This window comes from Myotis myotis, unplaced genomic scaffold, assembly GCF_014108235.1.
Source record: "Myotis myotis isolate mMyoMyo1 unplaced genomic scaffold, mMyoMyo1.p scaffold_m19_p_14, whole genome shotgun sequence".
Taxonomy (NCBI): Eukaryota; Metazoa; Chordata; class Mammalia; order Chiroptera; family Vespertilionidae; genus Myotis; species Myotis myotis.
This window is the reverse complement of record NW_023416318.1, coordinates 20,120,226-20,145,556: the sequence shown is the minus strand read 5'-3', so window position 1 is coordinate 20,145,556 and position 25,331 is coordinate 20,120,226. Positions and strand designations below refer to the sequence as shown.

Sequence of the window (25,331 nt, the reverse complement as noted above, 5' to 3'; positions counted from 1 at the left end):
GTATACTTTTGCCAATCTGACAAAAAAATGCACATAGTTTTTGATTCAGTCACACCAGATGGCTATTGTTGTGTTGGTTATTGTCATTTTTTGACAATCTAAGGGAAAAGAAATCGGTGCCCCATACTCAGCTATTGCATGTTTTCAAAATTCTTGTTAAGTGGACATTGGTTGAGTGAATAATGGTGTGGTTCATGTAAAAGAACCAAAACCAGAAATTTGGATAGAAATGAGACTCATCTTCCCTCTACTCTTCCCTGAAGAGGAATGTTTTTCTCCACAATTTATTTATACCCATTAAATTATCAAGAAATGATTACATATTAAATTACTAAAACATTTTTTTTAATATTTTTTATTGATTTTTTACAGAGAGGAAGGGAGAGAGATAGTTAGAAACATCGATGAGAGAGAAACATCGATCAGCTGCCTCCTGCACATCTCCTACTGGGGATGTGCCCGCAACCAAGGTACATGCCCTTGACCGGAATCGAACCTGGGACCTTTCAATCCGCAGGCCGACGCTCTATCCACTGAGCCAAACTGGTTTCGGCTACTAAAACATTTTTTAAAGTTTTTCCTGACTATCAAAAAATTTTTCAAATTTTCTCCTTAAAAATTTTCCAAGAATATAGAAGTCACACATTTTATGTGCTATACATTTATTTTAATTTTAATATATTTTTGTTGATTTGAGAGAGGCAGGGAAAGGATGAGACAGAAACATCAACAATGAGAGAGAATCATGGATTGGCTGTCCCTGTACACTGGGGACCGAGCCTGCAACCTGGGCATGTGCCCTTGACCAGAACTGAATCCAGGACCCTTGAGTCCGCAGGCCGATACTCTATCCACTGAGCCAAACTGGCCAGGGCTTGATTACTTTATAAGAAATGACTAAATCCAAATTCAAAGTGACCCCAAAATACTGCATTTTATTTAAACTGATAAATTTCAAAGTAAAAAATGATATAAAGTACCTATTTATTATAGACTAAAAATCACTTACAAAAAAAAATGGAAACAATTTATTTGATTGGTGACATAAATTAATATTTCCATGTTGAAGCTTTGATTGCTGAATGCTTACAAAACTCAATATAAAAAGAACTGTATATTCAAACGTTTATTTCAAAAAATCTTCCAAGAGTGAACCTTTCAAATACCAAAACACAAGCCTAGGCAACAATGTCAAAAAGGTTCAATAATCCAGAATAACAAATACTAAAAGACTCAAGAAAAATGCTATTACACTAAACTGTCGTAGTTCTTTGCTTGATTCTAAGAGTTTCTGTTGGTAAACAGAAGAATATTACCAAACCAGCAATTTTCAACCTGTGTGCTGCTGGACACTGGTGTGTAGCTAGAATTTTTAAAACATGGATTACCTAGTTATTTAGTCAGGGGCACTGATATCTTTTATTTATTTATAAATAATAAATTATTTATTAACTATTGTATTATGTCTTTTTCCACACAAACAACTGTATATAACAAGAGTTGATGCAAAATCCTGTTTATAATATAGTCATTATGAAGGTTAAAACGTAACAAAAAAGTACACAATACTATCCATTTCTTAGTTATCTGAACTTTTATTTATATAAATAGGATTCCTGACATATGCAATCATTTTACTCATGAAATCATTTGTACACAAAGGCAAAAAAATTGAACACTTAGGTTCAAGTACCTATAGGGAATCAATGGCAAAAAGTAGCGCACTGAATAGGTTCCCATAGTCTCAATTCAATTCTTAGGACACAGAGTTTCAAGGATGCCTAGGAACCGGATGTGGACCTAGTAAACATAAACACTGGTAAACATTCACAACTAATGGGCTGACTACCACCCAACCCTTACATTTCTACTCTACTCACTGGACAGCAGTCTTATCTCACTCATCCTTGGTACAAACATTAAGCTGATAATATTGTGGGAGCTACTTTCTGCCTCATGCTCTCACATTATGACAACATTCTGCAAACACATTCTACCACGTTTCTGTATGTAACTTTAAACATTCTGCACTGCGGAAATGTTATGTGCCTTATAAACCAATCTGCCTAGGGATAAATGTGCACACGGCACATCCTATATCAGTGATGGCAAACCTTTTGAGCTCGGCGTGTCAGCATTTTGAAAAACCCTAACTTAACTTTGGTGCCATGTCACACATAGAAATTTTTTGATATCTGCAACCGTAGTAAAACAAAGACTTACATTTTTGATATTTATTTTATATATTTAAATGCCATTTAACAAAGAAAAATCAACCAAAAAAAAATGAGTTTGTGTGTCACCTGATACACGTGTCATAGGTTCGCCATCACTGTCCTATATAATAAAAGGCTAATATGCAAACTGACCGAAGAGCGAAACGATTGGTTGCTATGACACACACTGACCAAGGGGCAGACGTTCAATGCAGGAGCTGCACCCTGATGGTCAGTGCATGTCCACAGGGGAGCACTCTTAGTCAGAAGCTGGGCTAATGGCTGGCGAGTGCAGCGGCAGTGGCAGGAGCCTCTCCTGCTTCCTTGGCAGCGTTAAGGATGTCCGACTGCCGGGCCTAAGCCGTTAGTCGGACATCCCCCAAGGGCTCCTGGACTGCAAGAGTGAACAGGCTGGGCTAAGGGACACTCCTGAGTGCACAATTTTCGTGCACTGGGCCTCTAGCGTTAAATATTACAGAGAAAGATTACTCAGGCCTTTTTTAAAAAAATGTTTGCAATGGTTCCATATAAATGATAGAATTATAGGAGAGTATGAAAGACTTAAGTTTCTTCTTCAGATCTGTTTCCTGAGAAGTAATGAGTCCAAATTATTGTTCAAAAAAAAAACTACGTCCATTTTATAAAATTAGTTGGAATATGACCACAGAAAAGCAAAAGCAAACAAAAAATGCTGACAGGTTTATAAACCATGACGAGTAAGGAACTGAATAGAAAATGAAAAGATCAGCATAGAAAAATAAAAAGAAACATAAAGACTCTAAGTACATAAAAAAAATTAACATCATCAAGAAGTAAACCTCTGATTTTTGTCAAATGTAAGGAAAATGGTAAATGTGTTAAGATTACACTGCCCCATTGTTTAACATAACTAAGAACTTTCCTATTAGTATGAGCACACTTGTGCAACTTTCTTTCTTACTGTGATGATAAACTGTGTTACTGTGTTTAGAATAGGATTTCTCAACTCTGATGTCATTACTGACATTCTGGACCATATAATTCTCTGTTGTACAGGGCTGTCCTCTGCCTGGAAGGATGTGCGTTATAAACGAATCTGCCTAGGGATAAATGTGCACAAGGCACATGTTGAATATTACAGAGAAAGATTATGCAGGTATTTTTAGCAGCAACTCCAGCCTGTACTAGTAATAACACATCTAAACCTACTCATTAGTGTAACAATCCAAAGTAACTCCAGCCCAGACAGTGTAGGTCAGTGGTTGAGTGTTGACCTATGAACCAGGAGGTAACAATTGGATTCCTGCTCACGGCACATACCCAAGTTGCAGGATCGATCCCGTGTGGGGCATGCAGGAGGCAGCTGATCAATGATTCTCTCTCATCATTGATATTTCTCTCTCTCTCCCTCTCTGAAACCAATAAAAACATGTTTTTTAAAAAGGAAAAAGAAAAAAAAGCATTTCCAGACATAAATACTGGGGACAAAGTGGAGAGAATCACCCCCATTGAAAAACCAATGGTTTATCAGGAAACCCAGACTAGTGATGATTAAAATATTTTCAAACTTATTTTTTTTCCACTTGCATGGTAACTTCAGTAAGTACAGCTGATATACTGCATATGTTGCATATATTATTGGCTGAAAAATGCTGCTATGTACTATGTATTGTCACATATGACTAATGTCTTTTATAGTAAGACTAGCATGATATAGCAACCCTCTGAGGAGGAAAGTCTGAGGGCAAAATTAACTTCAACATAATAGTTATGTTTGAAGCCATTAAAAAATTCATTAAGTAAGTCCTAGCCTGTGTGGCTCACTTGGTTGGGCATTATCCCCTCTACCAAAAGGTTGCCAGTTTGATTCCTGGTCAGGGCATATGCTCAGGTTTCCGGCTCCATCCCCAGTGGGGAACGTGTAGGATGCAGCAATCATGCTTAGCTCTCACTTGGATATTTCTCTCTCTTTCTCTCTAAATATCAATGAAAATATTTATTTTTCAATCATTACATGATTAGTGTGCAGGGAATGCCTCAAAACAAATGTAAAATGTTTCATCTTCAACCAATTTGGGAGTAGACAAATTCAAGCTTAATAAGAGATCCAGATTGAAAATTTTCATTTTATACACAGATTTTTCCTTTTGTCCTTTTATGAGAAAAATATGCTAATAGTGGAAAAATGGAAAACAGAAAAGCGTAAAGAAAAAACAACACCTCAATCCTACCAGAAAATAACCATTTACAATCTCATATTGATAGCAATTTTTTTAGTAAATTGGCCTATGAATATATGCCCATCCTATATAATAAAAGGCTAATATGCAAATTGACCAAACATCGGAACGACCGGTTGCTATGACATGCACTGACCACCCGGGGGCAGACGCTAACGCAGGAGCTGCCTCCTGGTGATGAGCGCACCAGAAGCCGAGTTCACGGCTGGTGAGTACAAGGTCGGTGGTGGGAACCTCTCTCGCCTCTGTGGCAGCGCGCTAAGGATGTCCAACTTCCAGCTTAGGCTGCTCCCGCCAGTCGGAGGCCTCCTGGACTGCGAGAGGGCACAGGCCGGGCTGAGGGGCCCCCTAGAGTGCACGAAATCCGTGCACCGAACCTCTAGTGTTATTTTTAATCTTTGAAAACAAGACTCTAAAAGACTACATATTTTATCTTTCAGTTTTTTCTTTTTATTGAAGTATAACATACATGCAAAAACATATATAAAGCTAAGTAATAGTTCAAAATATTAGGTGAACATACCTGTGCAACCAGCACTATCAATAAATTACCAGCACACCAGAAGCTTTCATTGTGCCCCTTTCCAGACACTAACAACACAAGAGTAACCATTATCCTGACTACTAAATATAATAGTTTTCATGTTTTTAAACATTATAAAATTAAAGATAGATCACCTGACTTCTTTCACTCAACATTATGTGTCTGAGATTCACCCTCACTATTTTGTGCAGTTGTAGTTCATTTATTATTATTGCTATATATATATTATATCACTCAACAGTCCAAAATTTGATTTTCCTTCCTATTCTTTTTTGGCATTTGGACAGTTACACAAAGAATATTTAGTTATTTTGAATAGTGCTTTCTGGAATGTCTTTTGGTAACCATGGGGATGAATTTCTTAGAGCACATACTTTGTAGTGAAATTGCTGGGTCACAGGGTATGCAGATACACATATGAGGAATATAAAATTTATTAAAACTTTATTTTTTTAATTTTAACTGTTTTTATCACACAGTTGGAAAAGAACAAATATTTAGATTGGAAAAACAATATTAAATGATAATTTTTAAAAGATTAAAAACAATGTATAGCATGCTACCAACAAAAGATATAGACACATACCTTCATATGTGTTTTTATTAAGTCATATAAATGGTTCTTTGAGGTTATGAGATTATGGATAGTTAAAATTTTTCTTTGTGTTTTGTTTTTTCACATATTCTACAATTAACATTTTTAAACAGAAAAAAAGCCACCATTTCATATATATAATTATAAATGTAGAAGCATTAAGATCTAATACAACTATTGACAATAACTTCCTCACATGTATTTTTTTAATTTAATCCTCATAACAACCCTACAAAATAGGTTCTAATATTATTCTCATTTTTACATAGGAAATACAAGTGTTGCACCAAAAATCACAAAGTGAAGTTGGTCAAGCAATCTGATTCCAAACCCATCCTCTTAATTTCTGGTTAAGTATAAAACCACTTTAAAAAATGTTTGGTGGTTTCACAAAGACTTTTAAAAGATAATTATCATTTTTAAATTAACTACTATAATACCTATGTGAATGATGAAATATGATCCAACCATTAACAACATTCCTGTAAACGAAAAATGCTAAATGAGGCTATTGATCCACTAAAAGAAGTTCTATTAGTGATTTCTCAAACCTGCATGAAAAAGCTATTTTCTATTTGATTGTTCAAATTTTAGCTCTTTAAAGACCAAAAGTAGAAAATATTACACATACAGTGTCTTAATGAAGTGTATTAATTCAATTAAGTAAAAAAAAACTTTTTTGACGCACTTAAATATTCAATAAAATTAGACATTTATATCAGTCTTGGGGAGAGGTAAGCTGAAAACATTATATTAATATAAATAACATATTAATAACTGAATTTACTATGCCAGAAAATAAACCATCATCAAAGCAGTATGAGAAAAGAAAAACCTGAAATTATACAATAGAACAGAAGTTAAAAAATATTAATAAAGAGCCCTGGCCAGTTTGGCTCGGTGGTTGGAGCATCAGCCTAAAAGGGTCCAGGTTCAATTCCCGGTGAAGGGCATGTACCTGGGGGTTCCAGGCCCGATTCAGGCCTGGGTCAGGGCATGTGCGGGAGGCAGCCAATCAATGTGTCTCTCTCACATCGATGTTTCTCTCTCTCCCCTGCCCCTCCATCCCTTCCACCACTCTCTCTAAGAATCAATGGCCCCAGCCAATTTGGCTCAGTGGATAGAGCATCGTCCTGTGGACTGAGGGGTCTCGGGTTCGATTCTGATCAAGGGCACATGCCTTGGGTTGCAGGCTCAATCCCTAGTAGGGGACGTGCAAGAGGCAGCCGATCAATAATTCTCTCTCATCACTGATATTTCTATCCCTCCTTCCCTCTCCCTTCTTCTCTGAAATCAATAATATTTTTTTTTTTTAAAAAAAGAAGCAATGGAAGAATTATCCTCAAGTGAGGATTAACCAAAAATAAAATTCAAGAAACTGGTGGTAACCATTTGAGCTCTATCTGATAAGGAGATTATAAATATAGGGCACAGAATTTAAACTAGAGAAAAAACACTAACCTAAATCTTTATATTTTACAAAAATCAAGACACAAACGAACGAACAATGATCCACCCAAATGAAAGAACAATGCCATTATCAAAATGTTTATATTTCAGCTTAAGTTTACTTTACTTATCTTATTTAGCTTCCTTTATATGTAATATGACACAGTTTAAGAATATTTAACTGCAATGTGAACACACAGTAATCACCAATATGTTCTCAGAATCAAGAAGAGAGTGTTATTATTTCTTTGTTTCTCTTGGTGGGAATCTAAACAAGAGTGCCAAATAAAATAAAGTGCTGAAAAAAAGCAAAACTGTGTGATAAAATATGAACCCTGAAAAGGAAGTCTTTAAACATAGTATGAAGAAAACCACAATTACTAAAAAATAGGTTGATAATTACACATAAATGCTTTGATTTCACCACACCTAGTCAATAATATACAAAATGAACTTTGGCTACTACATAAAAAAAATTTTTAAATTCCTATTTACCTGTTGTTTCCTAAATTTTCAAGGCAACCTTCAATGAATCTCATTCGAATCTGTCTATCCGTAAACCAACATACTAAGGAACAGAGAAGTTTCTCTGCTTCATTTATTAATCCTTCAGAAAGGTTAACCTACAAAAAATACATAAAGTTACTATTTATTCTGAGGGCATTTTGCAGTAATTTTGCAGTCTTTGGTTCCATTAAATAACTTACTGCATCATCATCTTGGACTATATCCCACAACAAAGTGTTTCCTTTCTTGCAAACGTTATCCAAATTAATGTCTGTCACAGCATTACTGTTGAATTGATGTTTATGAACTGCAGGACCTGAGGGGGCAAAGTACAACACATTGTAGAGGAAGACAGCTGACTAAAATTGTGATGTGAATTAAAGCATTCATAAAGTTAACAAATCAAAAGTATAACAATATCTTTTTATATAACAAAATAAAATCAATACAAGATTAGCACAATAGTTGCTTTATGAATGGCAAAGAATAGTATTGTTTAAAGTTTGATTAGACTAAAGTGAGAAAAGTTTTCTTTCCATAGTCTCTTCACTACTTATAATCAAGTATGACTTAATGTTTTTTTCACAGGTCAGGAGAACTATACATAAATACTTAAAACCCAAATTAAGCATAAAGAAGACAACTTACGTAAATTAATTCTATAGCCAAGGGACAGTCTTCTAACTGACTTTCTATATAGTTGTTTTATATTCTTACACTAAAAAAAATTTTAAATTAGATTGGATATTACTTACCCAAAACTTCACATTCAAAAACTCTATTGAAATAATTCATACTTTCTGAGTACCAGGCTAAATAAATTCTCACTAATTCTGTTATATTAAGCAAAAAGCTCCATTGCTTTTGTCTTTTAAACAGCTTTACGACGAAATTTCTCTACTGGAATGTACTCATACATTGATTTCATAAAATAAGAATTGTAACACCATCAACACAACACAGTTTTAGAACACTTTCACCATCCTGAAACATTCCCTAATACCCAATTCCAATTAATCCCTGTTCTCATTCCTTAGCCCCGTCTTTATTCAACCCCAAAAATTATTAGCCTTTTCTAGAAATTTCATGTAAATAGAATCACACAGTAGGAGGGGTATAGTCTTATGTCTAACTTTGTTCACTGGGCAAAATGTTCATTGAGGTTAATCCATTTTGAAGCATGTATCAAAATAGTGTGTTCCTTTTAATTACAGAATAATATGTCATATGTGGAAATAGTGCATTTTATTTACACATTCACCAGTTAATGACCATTTGGATAGTTTCCAGTTTGGGGCTAACGTGAGTAATGCTGCCATAAACATCTGTGTAACAAGTCTTTTTATGGATATATGTTTTCCTTTCTCTTGGGTAAATGCTTAGGAGTTAATGGATCAAAAGGTAAATAAATGTACATTTACTAGAAACAAACTGCCAAACTCTTTTCTGACATGGCTGTGCCATTGTACATTCCCACCAACAGTATATTAAGAGTTCAAGTTCCTGCTCCTCCACATCCTTTCCCAACACTCTTTGGTCACTTTTTTTTTAAGAGTCTACTCTTTATTCTGCTCCATTTAAAATAATGATTTGCTTCCCAGTTATATAAATTCCATTTCTAAAAGTGTCTTGAACAATAAATGCATACATATGTATTTTCTAGTCATCCATTAGGTTAATGTTTTTTTAGATTTTTTACAAATAGCTATTTTATTTATTTTTTCCCATCACCATTTATCCCCCCCATACCCTCTTCCATCCCCATCCATTTCCCTTGTCCCTGCAATCACCACTATTGTCTGTGTCCATGAGTTCTTTCTCTTTTTTTTACACAATTCCTTCACCTCTGCAGCCTCCCCCTAGAACTGTCTGCCTGCTATCTATGAATCTATTTTAGTAGTTCAGTTTGTTCATTAGATTCCACATGAGTGAAATCATATTGTACTTGTCTTTTTAATTTTAGCTAATCTAATAGGTGTGAAATAGAATCTCATTGTGGTTTTTATTTGCATTTTTCTAATAACTACTGATGTTGAGTTGCTTATTAACCATTTATGTACCTTCTTTGTGAAATAAATCATTCCCCACTTTTTAATTATGTTGCCTTACTACTGAGGCTTGACTTTTTGGTATTTACTTTTTAAAATTAATTTTATTAAAATATAACATAAATGCATAAGATACAGAACATTTTTATCACCCCAAAGTTTCCTTGTGACCTTTTACAATCCCCACCACCAAATCTCAAGTAACCACTGAGTAGATTTCAATCATAATAAATTAATTTTGAATACTATAGAAATGAATATAAATTATATACAGCATATACTCGTCTTTCTAACTTCATTTGCTTATAATGTTTTTGATATTCATCCACTGTGTTGCACTGTATCGGTAGTTCCTTCCTTTTTATTGAGTAGTATTACACTGGAAATATTCACTTTGTTTATCTACCAGTTAATTCCAGCTGAGGCTCTTATGAATGAAGCAGATATGAACATTCATGTATATTTTTGTGAATATGTTTTCATTTCTCTTGAATAAATACCTAGAACAGGAATTGCTAGGTCATATGGTAGGTACATGTTTAACTTAATATGAAACTAATAAAATAGTTCCCAAACTAGCCATACTTTTCTATACTCCCTGACAGCAATTTACAAGAGTTCTAATTTCTCTATATCCTTAGCATCATTCATTATCATTAGCCTTAATATTACCCATTCCAGCAGGTGTGTAGCATTCTGGTTTCAACTAGCATTTTCTAGATGACTAGAGATATTGAGAATCTTTTCATGTATTTATTGACCATTTCTATATCTTCTTTTATGTATTAACTGTTCAAATATTTTGGTGGTTTTTTTTGTTTTTTTTTTATATTTTTTTGATTTTTTACAGAGAGGAAGGGAGAGAGATAGAGAGAAACATTGATGATGAGAGAAACATTGATCAGCTGCCTCCTGCACATCTCCTACTGGGGATGTGCCCACAACCCAGGTACATGCCCTTGACCGGAATCGAACCTGGGACCTTTCAGTCCGCAGGCCGATGCTCTATCCACCGAGCCAAATCGGTTTCGGCAATATTTTGATCATTTCCAAATTGGAGTGTCTTAATGTGTTGGAAGAGTTCTTTACAGTATTAAATACATTGTATTGCAAGGTGAATTTGGACAGCATTAATACATTTAATAATTTTGCTCAACTTCTAACTCCATAGAGTAAACAATATGTACACTACTTAATAAAAGGAAAATGAATTAAGAATAGAAGAATGGTCAAAATGTATTAATGTAGTATCAAATCTTAACCTATTCAGTTATGAGCAATCACAATAGCACAATTTTAAAAAACGGTAACCTTATCTAAGTTATGTACAAGTAACATTTGAAATCAGTAAATTGCTACCAAGGTCCACAAGTTCTATCTCCAAGTTTAATCATGACCTTTTAGACTAAATCTAATTGACCAGGTTTACTTAGTTTGCAATGTACTATCATCCCAAAACCAATTTCATAGACTAGCAAGTGCTGATGGCACCTAACCAAACAAGAGGTAGGATATAGACCTTAAAACTGGCAATTCTAAAACTGTTTTTCTCTTCATTTTTTCTTTCCTCCTTTTTCTTCTATTATTCTTTAACCCCTTCTCAACTCCATTCTTCCAAATCTGGTCTGTCCTATTACTTTAGATTTATTCAGAGTGATTAGAACATCATTTTTGAAGATTTTATCATCCCAGGTGAAAGAAACACCTTGCCCTTTAGCAGTCACACCTCCTCTTATTTTCTAATTATCCCTAGCCCCAGGCTATACATTTTATATAAACTGAATTATGCAATATCTGATCCTGTGTAATCTCCTACTTTCTGATCCTATGACTGCTTAATATAAAATCTAATAAAGTTACTTATGTTCTAAAATACAAAGCTATAATTTTTATACATATTTTTTATATTTCTTCTAATTAAGTATCTCTTGATGGAACTGCAGCCTTTATATTCGTGATGGAGTATTCATAACAATTTAATTCACTCAAAAAGAAAACTCCCACATAAAACTTATTTGGCAAAAACATTTAAGTGACATTAATTTTTGATTCATTTTAACAATGTAATATAGATTATTCCTATTTTAAAGAAAGTAATATATTTTACTTACTACAGAACCTTACCTTGACTAAGATGTTCATGGTAAATAGATGCTAAATTGGGAAGATGTTGTTGAAGATGAGATGTTAGCTCTGCATGTGAATTAATCTGAACTAGCTCCTCTTCACACCCAGATTCTTCACCATCAAAATCAGCCATATTTTTTTCCGATTTTGCACTGACCTGGGAGCTGCTGCAGCTGACATCATCTGCACTTAGCATATCATCAACCATATGCCTATAACACAGAAGAGCACAAAGTTACTAATTAGATATTTAAACAGTTTCTGAATAACAAAAATATCTCTCAAAACATTTGGCACAAGTTATTCACACTCAAGAATAAAGCTACATTTGTTTTTTAATAAGACAGTATGTTAAGAGCTTTACAAAAACTAAAAAACCCACGTCAGAACTATATATTAATTTTACAATATACCTACATGTTTTATGGTTCATCAACACACTTCAAAGAGAGTAATTGCAGAGTAGGTCAGTAAACTTACTTTTACATAATTATTTTATAAACTCAAATCACAATATGAGGAACCTTAAAATTTGTTTACATTTACTTATACAACTGCAGAATCAAGTGAGATAACTACCAAAAAAATTTTTTTTCAATTTAAGATAGCAATTTAAATGTGATTAATATTAATTGGGGCACTTTTAACTCAATAAACACCAATTAAGCACTCACTTCTAAAACATACTATCCTGGCTACTCTGATATAAAGACAAAAGAATGAAAAAATAACATGAAGAAAAAATGTTCAAGACTAACTTAGAGACTCACAGGTAGTAGTACCAAATGAAGAGCATATGGAAAGTGCTAACAAAGATAAAATCATTAGGTCTTGTGAGACGAGTTTGGTTTGGGAAAACTAAAAGATATTTGCAATATAACAGTATGAGCTCTCAAGGAGAAAACTTTGAATACCTATCTATAAAGACAGACCTTAACCAGTGGTTCTCAATCAGGAGTGATTTTGGCCCCTGGGAGGGACATCTGGCAATGTCTAGAGCCATTTCTGGTGATCAAAACTGGACAGATGATGCTGGCATCTAAGGATAGAGGCTAGGGATGCTACTAATTCTACAATGCATAGGACAGCATTCACATTGGTGCAAATACAAAACAAAGAATTATCTGGGCCAAAATGTGAAGACTGCCAAGGCTGAGAAACATTACCTTCAACTCATATGGGTTACTGATAAGAATAAAAAAGCAAAGGAAATAAAGTAGCAATATATATGAATACGTAGTTCTCCCCAACAACCATATTAAATTGTGAAAGGCCTGGCAAATTGTCAAGTCTAAGAAAACTCATCCTGATAAAACACATGTTTGTACTTCATCAACTCAAACATTACTACGGGCAATGATAGTAATAATAAATAGTAGCTAACATATACTGAGATCTTATATGCCAATCATATTAGTCTATGAAATGCTCACAATAAACCAATGACATAAGTAGTATTGTTTATTTTATTAAAACAAAGAACAGAAAAATTACTATCACTAGTGACAGAATTACTATTACTATTAAATACCATAGGTGTATTTCACAAATAATCAAGAAGCTTTATGCTTATTAATACCCTAAAATTAGGATTATGTATAGTTTCCCGTTTCACTATCATACTTTCATGTAAATTTCCAAAAGCAATTTTACACCTGCTTTTAAGCAATTATTATAAGGAGTTGAAGATACAGATCTGTGTTGTCCAATGAGAGCCACCAGCTACATGTGGCCACTGCACATGTACAAAGTGGCTGAGTTCCAGTTAAGATGGCAGAGTAGGTAAACATGGTATTCGGAACCTTCCACAAGCACATCAAATTTACAACTATATTACAGAACATTGGTCATTCAGAATACCTGAAATCTAGCTGAACAGAAATCCTACAACTAAGGATATAAACAAGCATGTCCAGAATAGTAAAAGGGGCAGAGACATGGAACAGGCTGGTCTCACACCCACGTGTGGTAGTTAAAAGTGAGGAGGGATATCTTGGCTGTAGAGGTCTCCCCTAAGCAGCGATGGGTTCCAACCCCAATCAGAACCCCCAGCTCAGGATTCCTGTGGCTAGAAGAGAAGTCCCTATAACTTCTGGCTGTAAAAACCAGCTGGGATTGTGGCTAAAACAAAGGGCTCCTAGGCTGAAGTTTCTCTTAAAGGCACTGCACACTGACTGACATACTTGCTAGCTCGCTCTGAGATCTAATGCTGGGGCTTTATCGCGAAAGGTGCCAGGGACACATGGGGAGGAACTAAATCGTCTGGCTTCAGGACAAGAGCTAAAGGTGCCGCTTTTTCCAAGATAGAAGTGCTATCTGAGGCTGTTATTCCTTTGCTGAGCCCTACCCCCACAGAGCCAGCAGGTGAGCACCATATCTGAGTCTCCCAACTGGGCTAACATTGTTCATCCCACCTTGGTGATTCCCTGAGACCCCCCAACCCACTCAACTTTTGGGCCCATCCAAGTCATTCCCAATGGTTTTTCCATACAAATGGAATCTCTTAACTCATGCATCAAACTTTCATAAAATCTCTCAAGCAGCATCTGGACTTTGTGTACTCCATACCTCTTGCTAAGCAGCCCAAGGTCTGCCACTAGAGGCCAGCTTCGGTTTGCAGATTGGTCTCTCCCAGGCACCCTGAAGCCCAGCACAATTAACAACCATCTACTAATTACCCTGTAGCTCATGCTGGGTGGGCCTGAGCAGCATGTGGTGGCTTTCCTTGCACCTCTTGGGAAGCCGCAGAGCCAATGTACCTGATGGACAGCTTCTGCCCCATAAGCAAATACTCAAGGGGCAGACATAGCTGGCACCATAGTCCCACTGAAGGAAGGCCTTCTCCATGGAGTTGGCCCTTGCACAGCAGCTCCACTGCAATAGCAGCCAGACCTTGCAGCCGATTGGCTTGGGTTCAATCCCTCCCAGTGCATGGTTAACAGCAACCAACTCAACTGCAACAGGGCAGGACACACAGCACACACAGGAGCACACCTGGAATGCCCAGCTCAGGTGACCGTGAAGGCTGTGCGACTGGGCCTTACAGAACAGGACACCTACCACATAAGGCCATTCTACACCAAGTCACATAGATGTAGCGGCATTACCTAATACATAGAACAAACAGAGCTGCCAGATTGATTGGACAGAGGTTGGGGAGATGGGTGAAAAATGTGAAGGGATTTAAACTAATAGTCACAGTTATGTAAAGCATAGCACAGGGCATGTAGTCAAAAATAGCTACGTATGATGTCGTACGGGTTCTACATTTATCAGGGTGCTCACTTGGTAAGTTACATAAATGTCTAATCATGAGGCTGTACATCGGAAACTAATATAATATTGCACATCAGCCATAATTTAAAATGAAATAATTGTTTAGCTCTTTTCCTCCCTGGCTGCCTGAAGACCAACCTTCATCATGAATGACACAGTAACCATCCGGACCAGGAAGTTCATGACCAACAGACTAGTTCAGCGGAAGCAAATGGTCATTGATGTCCTTCACCCTGGGAAGGCAACAGTACCCAAGATAGAAATCCGGGAAAAACTAGCCAAAATGTATGAGATCACACCTGATGTCATCTTTGTGTTTGGATTCAGAACCCACTTTGGTGGTAGCAAGACCACTGGCTTTGGCATGATTTATGATTCCTTGGATTACGCAAAGAAAAACGAACCCAAACACAGACTTGCAAGACATGGCCTATATGAGAAGAAGACGACCTCAAGAAAACAGAGAAAGGAACGCAAGAACAGAATGAAGAAAGTCAGAGGGACTGCAAAGGCCAACGTTGGTGATGGCAAAAAGAAGGAGTAAAGATTCTTCGGTGACTTTATCTGTGATGGTTGTGCAGATTTTTCATGAGAGGATTAATAAACTATAAACTTAAAAAAAAAATTGTTTAAAGTGGCTGGTCTAAACTGAGATGTGATTTAAGTATAAAATATACACAGAATATACACAGAATATTGAAGACAGTACAAGAAAAATCTTATTATCCCTGTTACATGTGAAGATATCTTATATATTGTTTTAAATAAAATTAATGATTAAAAGTAACCTCTTCTGTTTCATTTTGCCTTTTTAATCCTCACCTGAGAATATTTTTATTGATTTTAGAGAGAGGGGGAAGGGGAAAAAGGGGAGAGAGGAAGGGAGAGGGGGAGGGAGAAGGTGAAAGGGGAGAAGGAGGGAGAGAAAGGGAGGATGGAGGAGAAGGGAGGGAGAAGGACATCCATTAGTTGCCTCCTATATGCAATGCACCCTTACCAGCGATCAAACCAGCAATCTTAACTAGGTATGTGCCCTGATCAGGAATCAAGCCCACAACCTTTATGCTGTACGGGATGACGCTCAATCAACTGAGCCATCGGCCAGGCTCATTCTGCTTTTTAAAATGTGCCCAACAGAAAATTAAAAACTGCATATTTGTTGCATGCATTTGTAGTTGGTATTATATACCTATTGGACAACACTGATCTATAATAATTGTAATTTAATAAGTATAAGACAAAATTACTTCCCTAAAAGAAATGTAGCTGTTTTTTAAAGTAGACCTACCCATCATGGTGGTGGTGATGGTGATGGTGATGGTGGTGATGCTGTGGACCAATGAACTGCCGACAATTAAATAATTCACTCCCAATAGTCTCCCCAAGGAAGTCCCCAGTGCGTGTAATACATGATTCCTGAGATGCTTGTGCTATATGAGCAGCATTCATTTCCCCTGAAATATCATGTCCTGGGTCTTCGGAGTGTGAACATGCATCAAGCATTCGTATTCTATTATCTACTGATGGCAGTGACTCAGTGTTAAAAACCAGGTCTTTTCCTGTTCCATTGCTTGTCCCACTTCTCTCTGATGGGCCTTGGGAATCCCCTAAGCAAATGCCTGCTTGACTTTCTAACTTTCTGTTCCGAAGATCTGTACCACAACTGCTTTTAGGAGGATTATGACCATGATCATCATCTTCATCTTCTTCTTTAAGGGCTTCAATATCTGCAATGTCTTCTGACTGTACTTCACTGCCAGGGCTTCCAGCTGACTGGCTTGCGTGGCTAGAATTCACCTCATTGCTAGATCCATCACTATGCCCACTACTGCTACCAGGACCACTGCTTCCATCTTCACCACTGTTGGCAGTTTCATCAGAACTTCCCTGCATGGATTCCTGTATTCAAAAACAAACAGATTTAAATAAATATTTACACTAGTAAGAAAAAGTAACTGATATTAACACACTTATTTTTAAAAGGCTGCCACAGTGCTGACTCATTCCTTAGAACAGTGGTTCTCAACCTTCCTAATGCTGCGACCCTTTAATACAGTTGCTCATGTTGTGGTGACCCCCAATTTCATTGTTACAAATTGAACATAATTAAAGCATAGTGATTGATCACAAAAACAATATGTAATTATATATATATTTTCCTATGGTCTTAGGCGACCCCTGTGAAAGGGTCGTTCGACCCCCAAAGGGGTTGTGACCCACAGGTTGAGAACCGCTGCCTTAGAATACAAAATGGAATTAAAAACTCCAACCAAAAAAAATATAAAGGATCTCAATAATACCACATAAGAGAAAGATTAGGCCTGAACATAGATCGCCTTTTATATTCCCAGTTCAAAGCATAAACATGGCAGAAACCCAAAAATCACTTGGGGGGGGGGGGGGGCGGGCGCGCAGGTTTCTTACCTCTGTGTCCGACAGTCGCTGTTGCACATGTTTGGTTCTATTAATAAGTTGCTCGTCCATTTCAATGTCACTGCCTCCACTTTGATGGGTATCACTGTTATCACTGCTTTGAGGACTAGCTGCAGGTGACCCTATATTAAATAGATTTTTTGTCTTACTCCTACTTTATATTAACATGGATCTATCAGAATGGCACAGTCCTTTGGTTCTTTGATTTACCAAAGCTTCATGCTAAGTAGCCAAAAATATAATCTGTAAATATGTTAACATTTGCCAAGAGGATATACACGATTTCAATTAAGTCAAGATTACCAACAGTTTATTAAACAAAAGGGTGAGTTGGATAACTACTTAAGGGTATACTTCTTTTGCTCAAAAGGGCCTTTATGACTGATACAAATACATGAAATCAGTTAACTGTGATTATCTCTAGGAAAGGGAAGCCATGGCGCCATGCACATCTAGACTCAACTTACAAGGTGATGGAGCTGCTCTTCTCAGCTCTTCTTCCTCTGAGGGAAAAGGAAAAAACAGGAGGGAATATTCTAAATGACTGGGCTTCTTTGGGACAGCTTATCAGTTGTTCTTATTACATAGTCAACAAGGTACCGGTAGGGAAATCTGCAATAATGTTAAGTCTCCACCACCTGTAGTGGTAGTTGTGGGTCCCTGCACAGAAAAGCCTAAGAAAATAGTAGTATATGATGTCAGGAGACAAAAATTGGGGTAAAGTTGATAAAGTTTTAGAAAGTCCTAGAAAGCTATATATATATATATATACACATAAAAGCACATATAAAACGCCTGAAATTATAGCCAGAAAGATGAAGCAACTCCAATTTATTCACCCTTTCACAAATACTATAGTGTCTATCTCAAACTTAGTTTGAAATTAAGGTTGAACTGAACTACTAAGCAGAAAATATATTTTATAGTTATAAACTTTGCACAACTAAAATACTTTACTAACCTTTCTTAGTTCCCATGGGAAGATTAGTATTTAATAAAGATGCAAAAGAGCTCTGTTTAGATAGCTGAGCCTTAGCTGCTAGTGCATTATTCCATAATGCTTTAATTAACATTGATGCCAAGTACAATGTCTTTAAAAAAAAAAAGAGAGAGAGAAATTTTAGGCAACATGATAACAAATTTAATATCCTTATGCCTAATTAAAATGTTAACAGTAATAAGCTACAAGTTAAATCATCTGAATCACAAATAAATTTTCATATTTAATGTGTATGAAAAATAATTAACTATCATTATGTTTTGAATAAATTACCTGCTCAGTATGAACACTTGGCTCAAGAGCTGAGACCAGATTAAGAAGATGTCTAAGTGGTACTGGATCCAAATTCTTGATGAGTGAAGGAAATAAATCATGTATATACCGACTACAATGTTTCAACTACAAAATAAAGGTAGAAACAAGAGTCAAAAATAATTACCCTACATAACTAAATAATTTGGTATCAAAAAAGTTACGCAGTTTATACTTTTTTTTTTAAATATATTTTATTGAATTTTTACAGAGAGGAAGGGAGAGGGATAGAGAGTCAGAAACATCGATGAGAGAGAAACATCGATCAGCTGCCTCCTGCACACCCCCAACTGGGGATGTGCCCGCAACCAAGGTACATGCCCCCGACCGGAATCGAACCTGGGACCCCTGAGTCCGCAGGCTGACGCTATATCCACTGAGCCAAACCGACTAGGGCCAGTTTATACTTTTTTAAGTTATATAGTTTTAAAAGCCAAGGTAACTGGTACACTAATATTTTTTTAGTATGTTGGTAAATGCTAATTACCAAATATCATAAATGGCAATACATACAATTTTGAAATTCTACATAAGCAGGATTTTCTTATCCAAACAAACCATTAGCTTAATTTTTTAACTATAAGGATCCCAATTAAATTTATGTACATATCATTAATATAAAAACAAATAAATAAATAAAAATGTAGGTCAACACTCAACCATTGAGCCAAACCATATCTCAGTTTCTTTATAAAACGGGATAACAGAACTAACCTCCTAGGGGACTAAGGGACTTAGAACACATAAAGAGAAAGTACTCAATAAATGTGAGCTGTTAATATTACCTGTGCTGCAGCCCAAATGCAATCAATATGCTGAGTACTCAGTCGCCCTTCAGCTGCCAAAAAATTCAAAATCACTTGGCACTGTTTGATAATCTGGAAAAAAAAAAAACTTACTATAGTTAATCTTTGGAAATATTCTCCTGTCTTAATAGAGCAGAAAAGTCATATAATCATCCACAAACCTCAATATGTAAATTTGGTCCAAATATATGTTCTACTACATTGTTGCTTATAAGCCAGTCTGCAAGTTCTTTTGCAATGGACCTAAAATCAAATTTAAAAAATAGTTAATACATTAAAAAATATTAGTGATCAAAAACAACAACAAAACATTAGTCATCACTCATTCCCATGTCTAAAAGGCAGACACAGTTGAAAATCTCAATTTGTTCACCTACAAATTAGAAAAAAGTGATTATACACAATTAACTGTTTAAGTTACTACACAAAGAATAACAAAATAAAATATTACCTAATTTTATAAACAAGTAAAAAAAAGTCCTGGAAAGTTAGGATAACAACTAACTCCAAGTACACAGGTGAGAACACCAAGTATAAAACCAAATAAGTGATGTATTTTCCTATTCAAGGACTTTGCCTTCCCACTTTTTAATTTCCATAGGCTGAAGTGTTCAGGGAATGTTTCCGAATGTAGATTACCAAAAGGATGAAAACAATTATTTCCAAGCCAAGCTACAAGTTTCCTGCCTGATACTATGATTCCACTAATGGAGTCCAAAGATATCAACTGATCGTTCAGAATAACTTACATTTACCAACATCTTAGCCATCATTTCAAAAAAATAATCTTATTTTAGAATGGTTTTAGATTACCCTTCTTTTTAAAAATTTATCTTTATTTTTGAAAGTATTACAGATGTCCCTTTTTTCCCCTCATTTACCCCCTTCACCCCACTCCCGCCCTCGCCCCAGGGGTTCCCCAAAACTATTATCTGTGTCCATGGGTTATGCATATATGCATATAAACTTTTTGGTTAATCTCTTCCCATTAAACGCCCCCCCCCCCCCCGCCCTCCACCATTCCCTCTGAGATTCGTCAGTATATTCCATGCTTCCATGTGTCTGGACCTGTTTTGTTCATAAGTTTATTTTGTTTATTAAATTCCACAATATTTTGTTTATTAAATTCCACAAATGAGTGAGCTCATGTGATAGCTGTCTTTCTCTGACTGGCTTATTTCTCTTAACATAATACTCTCCAGGTTCTTCCATGCTGTCTCAAAGGTAAGGAATCCTTATTCACAGCTGCATAGTATTCCATTGTGTAAATATACCACATCTTTTTCATACTCTCTACTGATGGGCACTTGGGCCGTTTCAGATCTTAGCTATTGTAAATAGCACTGTTATCAACATAGGGATACATACACTCATTCTGATTACCTTTCATTTTTTTAAGAACTATCTAAAAGCTATTCTCGCACTAGCTGGTTTCGCTCAATGGATAGAGCATTGGCCTGCAGACTGAAGGGTCCTGGGTTCGATTCCGCCAAGGGCACATGCCCAGGTTGCATGCTCGGTCCCCATTGTGGGGCGTGCAGGAGGCCGCCAGTCAATGATTCTCTCTCATCATTGATGTTTCTATCTCTCTCTCCTCCCTTCCTCTAAAATCAAAAATATATTTTAAATATAAATAAATAAAAGCTATTCTCTCTTAGACTAACAACTCACTGACTGGCATACAACTTAACCTATTTATGTTAGTTCTCCCAATAAGGCAGTATGGGTTTATCAGTTGTCTTTTAAATATTTTGAGATATACATAACATCTAATACTGAACTTATAGGGTGGGGCAAAAGTAAGTTTACAGTTATGAGTATGTGAAACAATTTGTGCTCGTATAATATTGCATTATTTTCCACATGAACAACTTTAAGCCTATTTTTGCCCAACCTTGTATTTGAAATGTGCAGTCTGATGAGGTAAAGCTTAAGTATGTATCTATGTATCTATCACCACCATCAAGATAATACATAATCGACCCAAACTTTCTCTATGCCCCTTTTGTTACCCAGCCCCCACAACCCAATTCCCCAACTAGCAACCTGCTTTGTATTACTATATACTAGAGGCCCGTTGCAGGAAGATTCCTGCAAGAATAGGGTTTCCTGTGGCTGGAGCGAAGCAGAGAAGGGAGCTAAACCCGCTGAGGCGGGCTTCCCTCCCGCCCCTCCGCCGCCACCTGGCTAGTTTCCCTCCCGCCACTCCGCCGCCTAGGCTCCGTTCCTGTCTCCACCACCTCTACTTTGCTCCCTTCTGCAGCGCTTCGCTTCCATGTTGTCTTCATTCTTCTCTCCCAGCCAGTATTTGCAAATTAACCACCATCTTGGTTGGGTTAATTTGCATATAGTCCCTCTGGCTGGTGGGCGTAGCGAAGGTACGGTCAATTAGCATCTTTCTTTTATTAGTGTAGGTGTTTTCATTTTCTAGAATTTTATATTTTAAAAAAGTGATAAAGTATGCACTTTTTTTTTAACTGGCTTCTTTCACTCAAAATAAGATTTATCCATTTGTTGCATTTATCAATGGCCATTGGTTCTTTCTAGGTTTTGGCAATGATGTCTAAAGCTGCTATAAATATCTGTGTGCACGTTCTTGTGTGGGCATGTTTTCCACCTCTTTAAATACTAGAGAGCATGATTGCTGGATCATGTGATAAGAGGATGCTGAGTTTTGTACAAAACTGCAAACTTTCTTCCAAAGTAGTTGCACCTTCTTGAATTCCCACCAGCAATGAATGAAACTTCCTCCTGCATCACATCCTTGTCTGCATTTGGTGGTTTAAATATTCTGGATTTTGAGCGTTCCTAATAGTTGTGTAATGGAATCTCACTGTTATTTTCATTTGCATTTCCCTGACAAAGGATGATGTGGAGCATCTTTTTTTGTGCTTATGTACTTACTATCTGTACAACTTTTTTTTTTTTTTAATAGTGCCCTTGACCAGAATTGAACCTGGGACCCTTCAGTCTGCAGGCCGAAGCTCTATCCACAGAGCCAAATCAGCCAGGACTGTCTATCTTCGTTGATAAGGTGTCTGCTGCCCAAAGTCTGGCTCTGTGGTTGAGTATAGAACTATGAACCAGGAGGTCATGGTTCAATTCCGTCATGGCACATGCCCCAATTACGAGATCAATCCCCAGTAGGGGGTGTGCAGGAGGCAGCTGATCAATGATGTTTTAACTCTCTATCTCTCCTTTATTCTCTCTGAAATCGATAAAAAAATATTTTTTTAAAAGTCTTTGGCATATTTTCTAATCAGGTTGTTTTATTACTGGGTTTTCCGTTCTTTTTATATTTTGAATAATAGTCCTTTATCAGATTTGTCTTTTTTTTATGTTTCTCTTCACACTTATTTTATTTTATTTATTTATTTTTTTTGTCGTCAATCCTCACTGAGAATATTTTTCCATAGGCTTTTTTTAGAAAATGGGAGGGAGAGACAGAAAGAAAGAAAAATCAGTGTGAGAGAAATACATTGATTGGTTGTCTCCTGCATGCACCCCAACCAGGACCAGAGATCCAGCTTGCAACCAAGGTACGTGCCCTGGAGAGGAATTGAACCTGCAAATAAACACTATGTTGATATATGCTTTATATATATATATATATATATATATATATATATATATATATATATATATATATATATAGTTGGTTTTTTACAGAGAGGAAGGGAGAGGAATAGAGAGTTAGAAACATCAATGAGAGAGAAAAATCGATCAGCTGCCTCCTGCAGACTCCCTAGTGGGTATGTACTCACAACCAAGGTACGTGCCCTTGACCAGAATTGAACCTGGGACCCTTGAGTCCGCAGGCCGATGCTCTAGCCACTGAGACAAACCAGCTAGAGCTTGGTATATGCTTTTAAAAAAACATGGAGAAATGTTTCAATATGTTATTCTGAAATCTTATTAAGACTGCACAAATGAAACCAAAAAGCAAAGAATTTCTAGTGAACACTTCAAATCTAAGTCACAATTATACTTACCATGTAAATAGTCACACATTAAATATTATTTATGTATAAGTAATGCTCCTACTTACGTTTCTGTGTCTGATACCAATGATTCATTATTGCACACATCATTGAAGGTGTGAAGTTGATTCTATAATTAGAAAAATAAAGTTTGCCAAAATTATTCTTATATGTGTTAGCAAATGTTAAGAAACATGGTTTGATATTTGCAGATCATAATCAATAACCAGAACAAAATTATAAAATTTAAATAGAGAATCAATACATACACTTCCCAACTAGTCTGGCTATTTCCTTTATCATATTAAAACATTAAATAAATTCATTCCACAAGTATTAATTATGCTTCATTCCACTATGCACCCTACAGAGAAAATCTAAATCATAGAAAAACAAAAAAACCTAATGCAAGGCAACAATATGTTCTTAAAGACATATAAGTTTGTAAAGGCCCACTAAATAAACAGTAATGATTTAATTTGGGGCCTGGAGAGCATTATGCTAAGTGAAATAAGCCATTCAGAGAAAGATAAATATCACATATCTCACTCAATTGTGGAATATAATGAATAACATAAATTGATGAACAAAAATAGAGCCAGAGACACAGATGCATCAAACAGACCGTCCAATAAGAGGGAAGGGGGGGAGGGGAGTAAAAGATGGACCAAAGGACTTGTATGTATACATATGAGCATAACAAATGGGCACAGAGAGTAGGGGGGTGAGGGCATGTGCTGGGCATCGGAGCGACTGGGGAGAGGTCAATGGAGGAAAAACATGATATGTAATACTTTAAACAATAAAGAATTTAAATTAAAGAAAATATTTAATTTGGAAAAATGTCAACAAATATTTTCCACATTCTCAAACCCCAATACATGAGTAAAATCCAGCTACTTCAGAATAACTACACTATAAAAACAGGCAGAAAATAAAAAGTAAGGTTAAGGGAGGCCTTAGTAAACCATAGAAAGCATATCCATTCTAAAGAGTGCAGCTAATTACTTAGCTCTAGCAAATTGTTAATGCAATACAGACTCAAGGATAACAAGTCTTCCTCCCTACACCAACTCCCTCCCCATCCCACCCAGCCCCACCCACAAGAGAGGTCAATAATACAGATTTTGACCTATTTACAACAATATTTGCTACTGTACAAACAGAACATTTTTGTTAGTCAAATTTGGCCTATGGCCCATTAATTTGTGGTTTCTCCCTGGACAATGAATTAAGTACCTAATTTATAATCTCTAATTCTCTAATCAATCAAAACACTGATTTCTAAATGAAGAGTTAAAAAAAAAAAAGTGAAGGAATTGGACCCGGAAATAAAAAAGACCTAAGGTGTAAGTCCTTCTAAATCTAAGCCTCAGTCTCTTCATATTTAAAATAAGGAAAATACAGCCCTGGCCAGTGTGACTAAGTGGTCTGAGTGTTGGCCAGAGCACTGAAGGGTCTTAGGTTCAATGCAAGTCAAGGGCAATTCTTAGGTTGCAGGTTAAATCCAGGTCCTGGTTGGGACACATGCAGGAGGCAACCAATCAATGTGTCTCTCTCACAAGGATGTTTTTCGCTCTCTTTCTCTCTCTCACCTCCCTCTCCTCCTCCTCTCCCTCCCTCCCTTCCACTCTCAAAAAAGCAATGGAAAAAAATATCCTCAGGTGAGGATTAACAAAGAATAATTAAATATAAAAATAAAATAGGGAAAACACAAAAATTCTTTTTAAGAACCATACAACATAATGCATGTAAAATACTTAGCACAATGCCTGGCATAAGGTAAGTGCTCCGTAAAAAGTTGGCATTATTATGGTGA

General features: G+C 36.2%; 2 protein-coding genes across 4 annotated transcripts in view; one reads left to right on the top strand and one right to left on the bottom strand.

The window, feature by feature from the left end:
- The window catches only part of USP34 (ubiquitin specific peptidase 34), a 242,035-nt gene that overhangs the window by 153,214 nt on the left and 63,490 nt on the right, over positions 1–25,331 (bottom strand). For 2 of the 3 annotated variants that reach the window (XM_036334433.1, XM_036334432.1), the window contains 11 exons: positions 23,581–23,642; positions 19,694–19,775; positions 19,512–19,604; positions 18,688–18,813; positions 18,376–18,505; positions 17,882–17,917; positions 17,406–17,536; positions 16,270–16,880; positions 11,703–11,917; positions 7,731–7,846; positions 7,519–7,646 (listed from right to left, as the gene is read on the bottom strand). In XM_036334433.1, coding sequence (XP_036190326.1) covers positions 7,519–7,646; positions 7,731–7,846; positions 11,703–11,917; positions 16,270–16,880; positions 17,406–17,536; positions 17,882–17,917; positions 18,376–18,505; positions 18,688–18,813; positions 19,512–19,604; positions 19,694–19,775; positions 23,581–23,642 — 1,730 coding nt within the window. Of the gene's footprint in view, positions 1–7,518; positions 7,647–7,730; positions 7,847–11,702; positions 11,918–16,269; positions 16,881–17,405; positions 17,537–17,881; positions 17,918–18,375; positions 18,506–18,687; positions 18,814–19,511; positions 19,605–19,693; positions 19,776–23,580; positions 23,643–25,331 lie in introns of those variants that run through there. The other variant, XM_036334434.1, reaches the window with a different exon arrangement.
- Positions 15,086–15,620, top strand: LOC118668967 (40S ribosomal protein S24-like). The gene has a single exon (XM_036334439.1). The coding sequence runs from the start codon at positions 15,127–15,129 to the stop codon at positions 15,523–15,525; it is 399 nt and encodes a 132-aa protein (XP_036190332.1). The 5' UTR covers positions 15,086–15,126; the 3' UTR covers positions 15,526–15,620.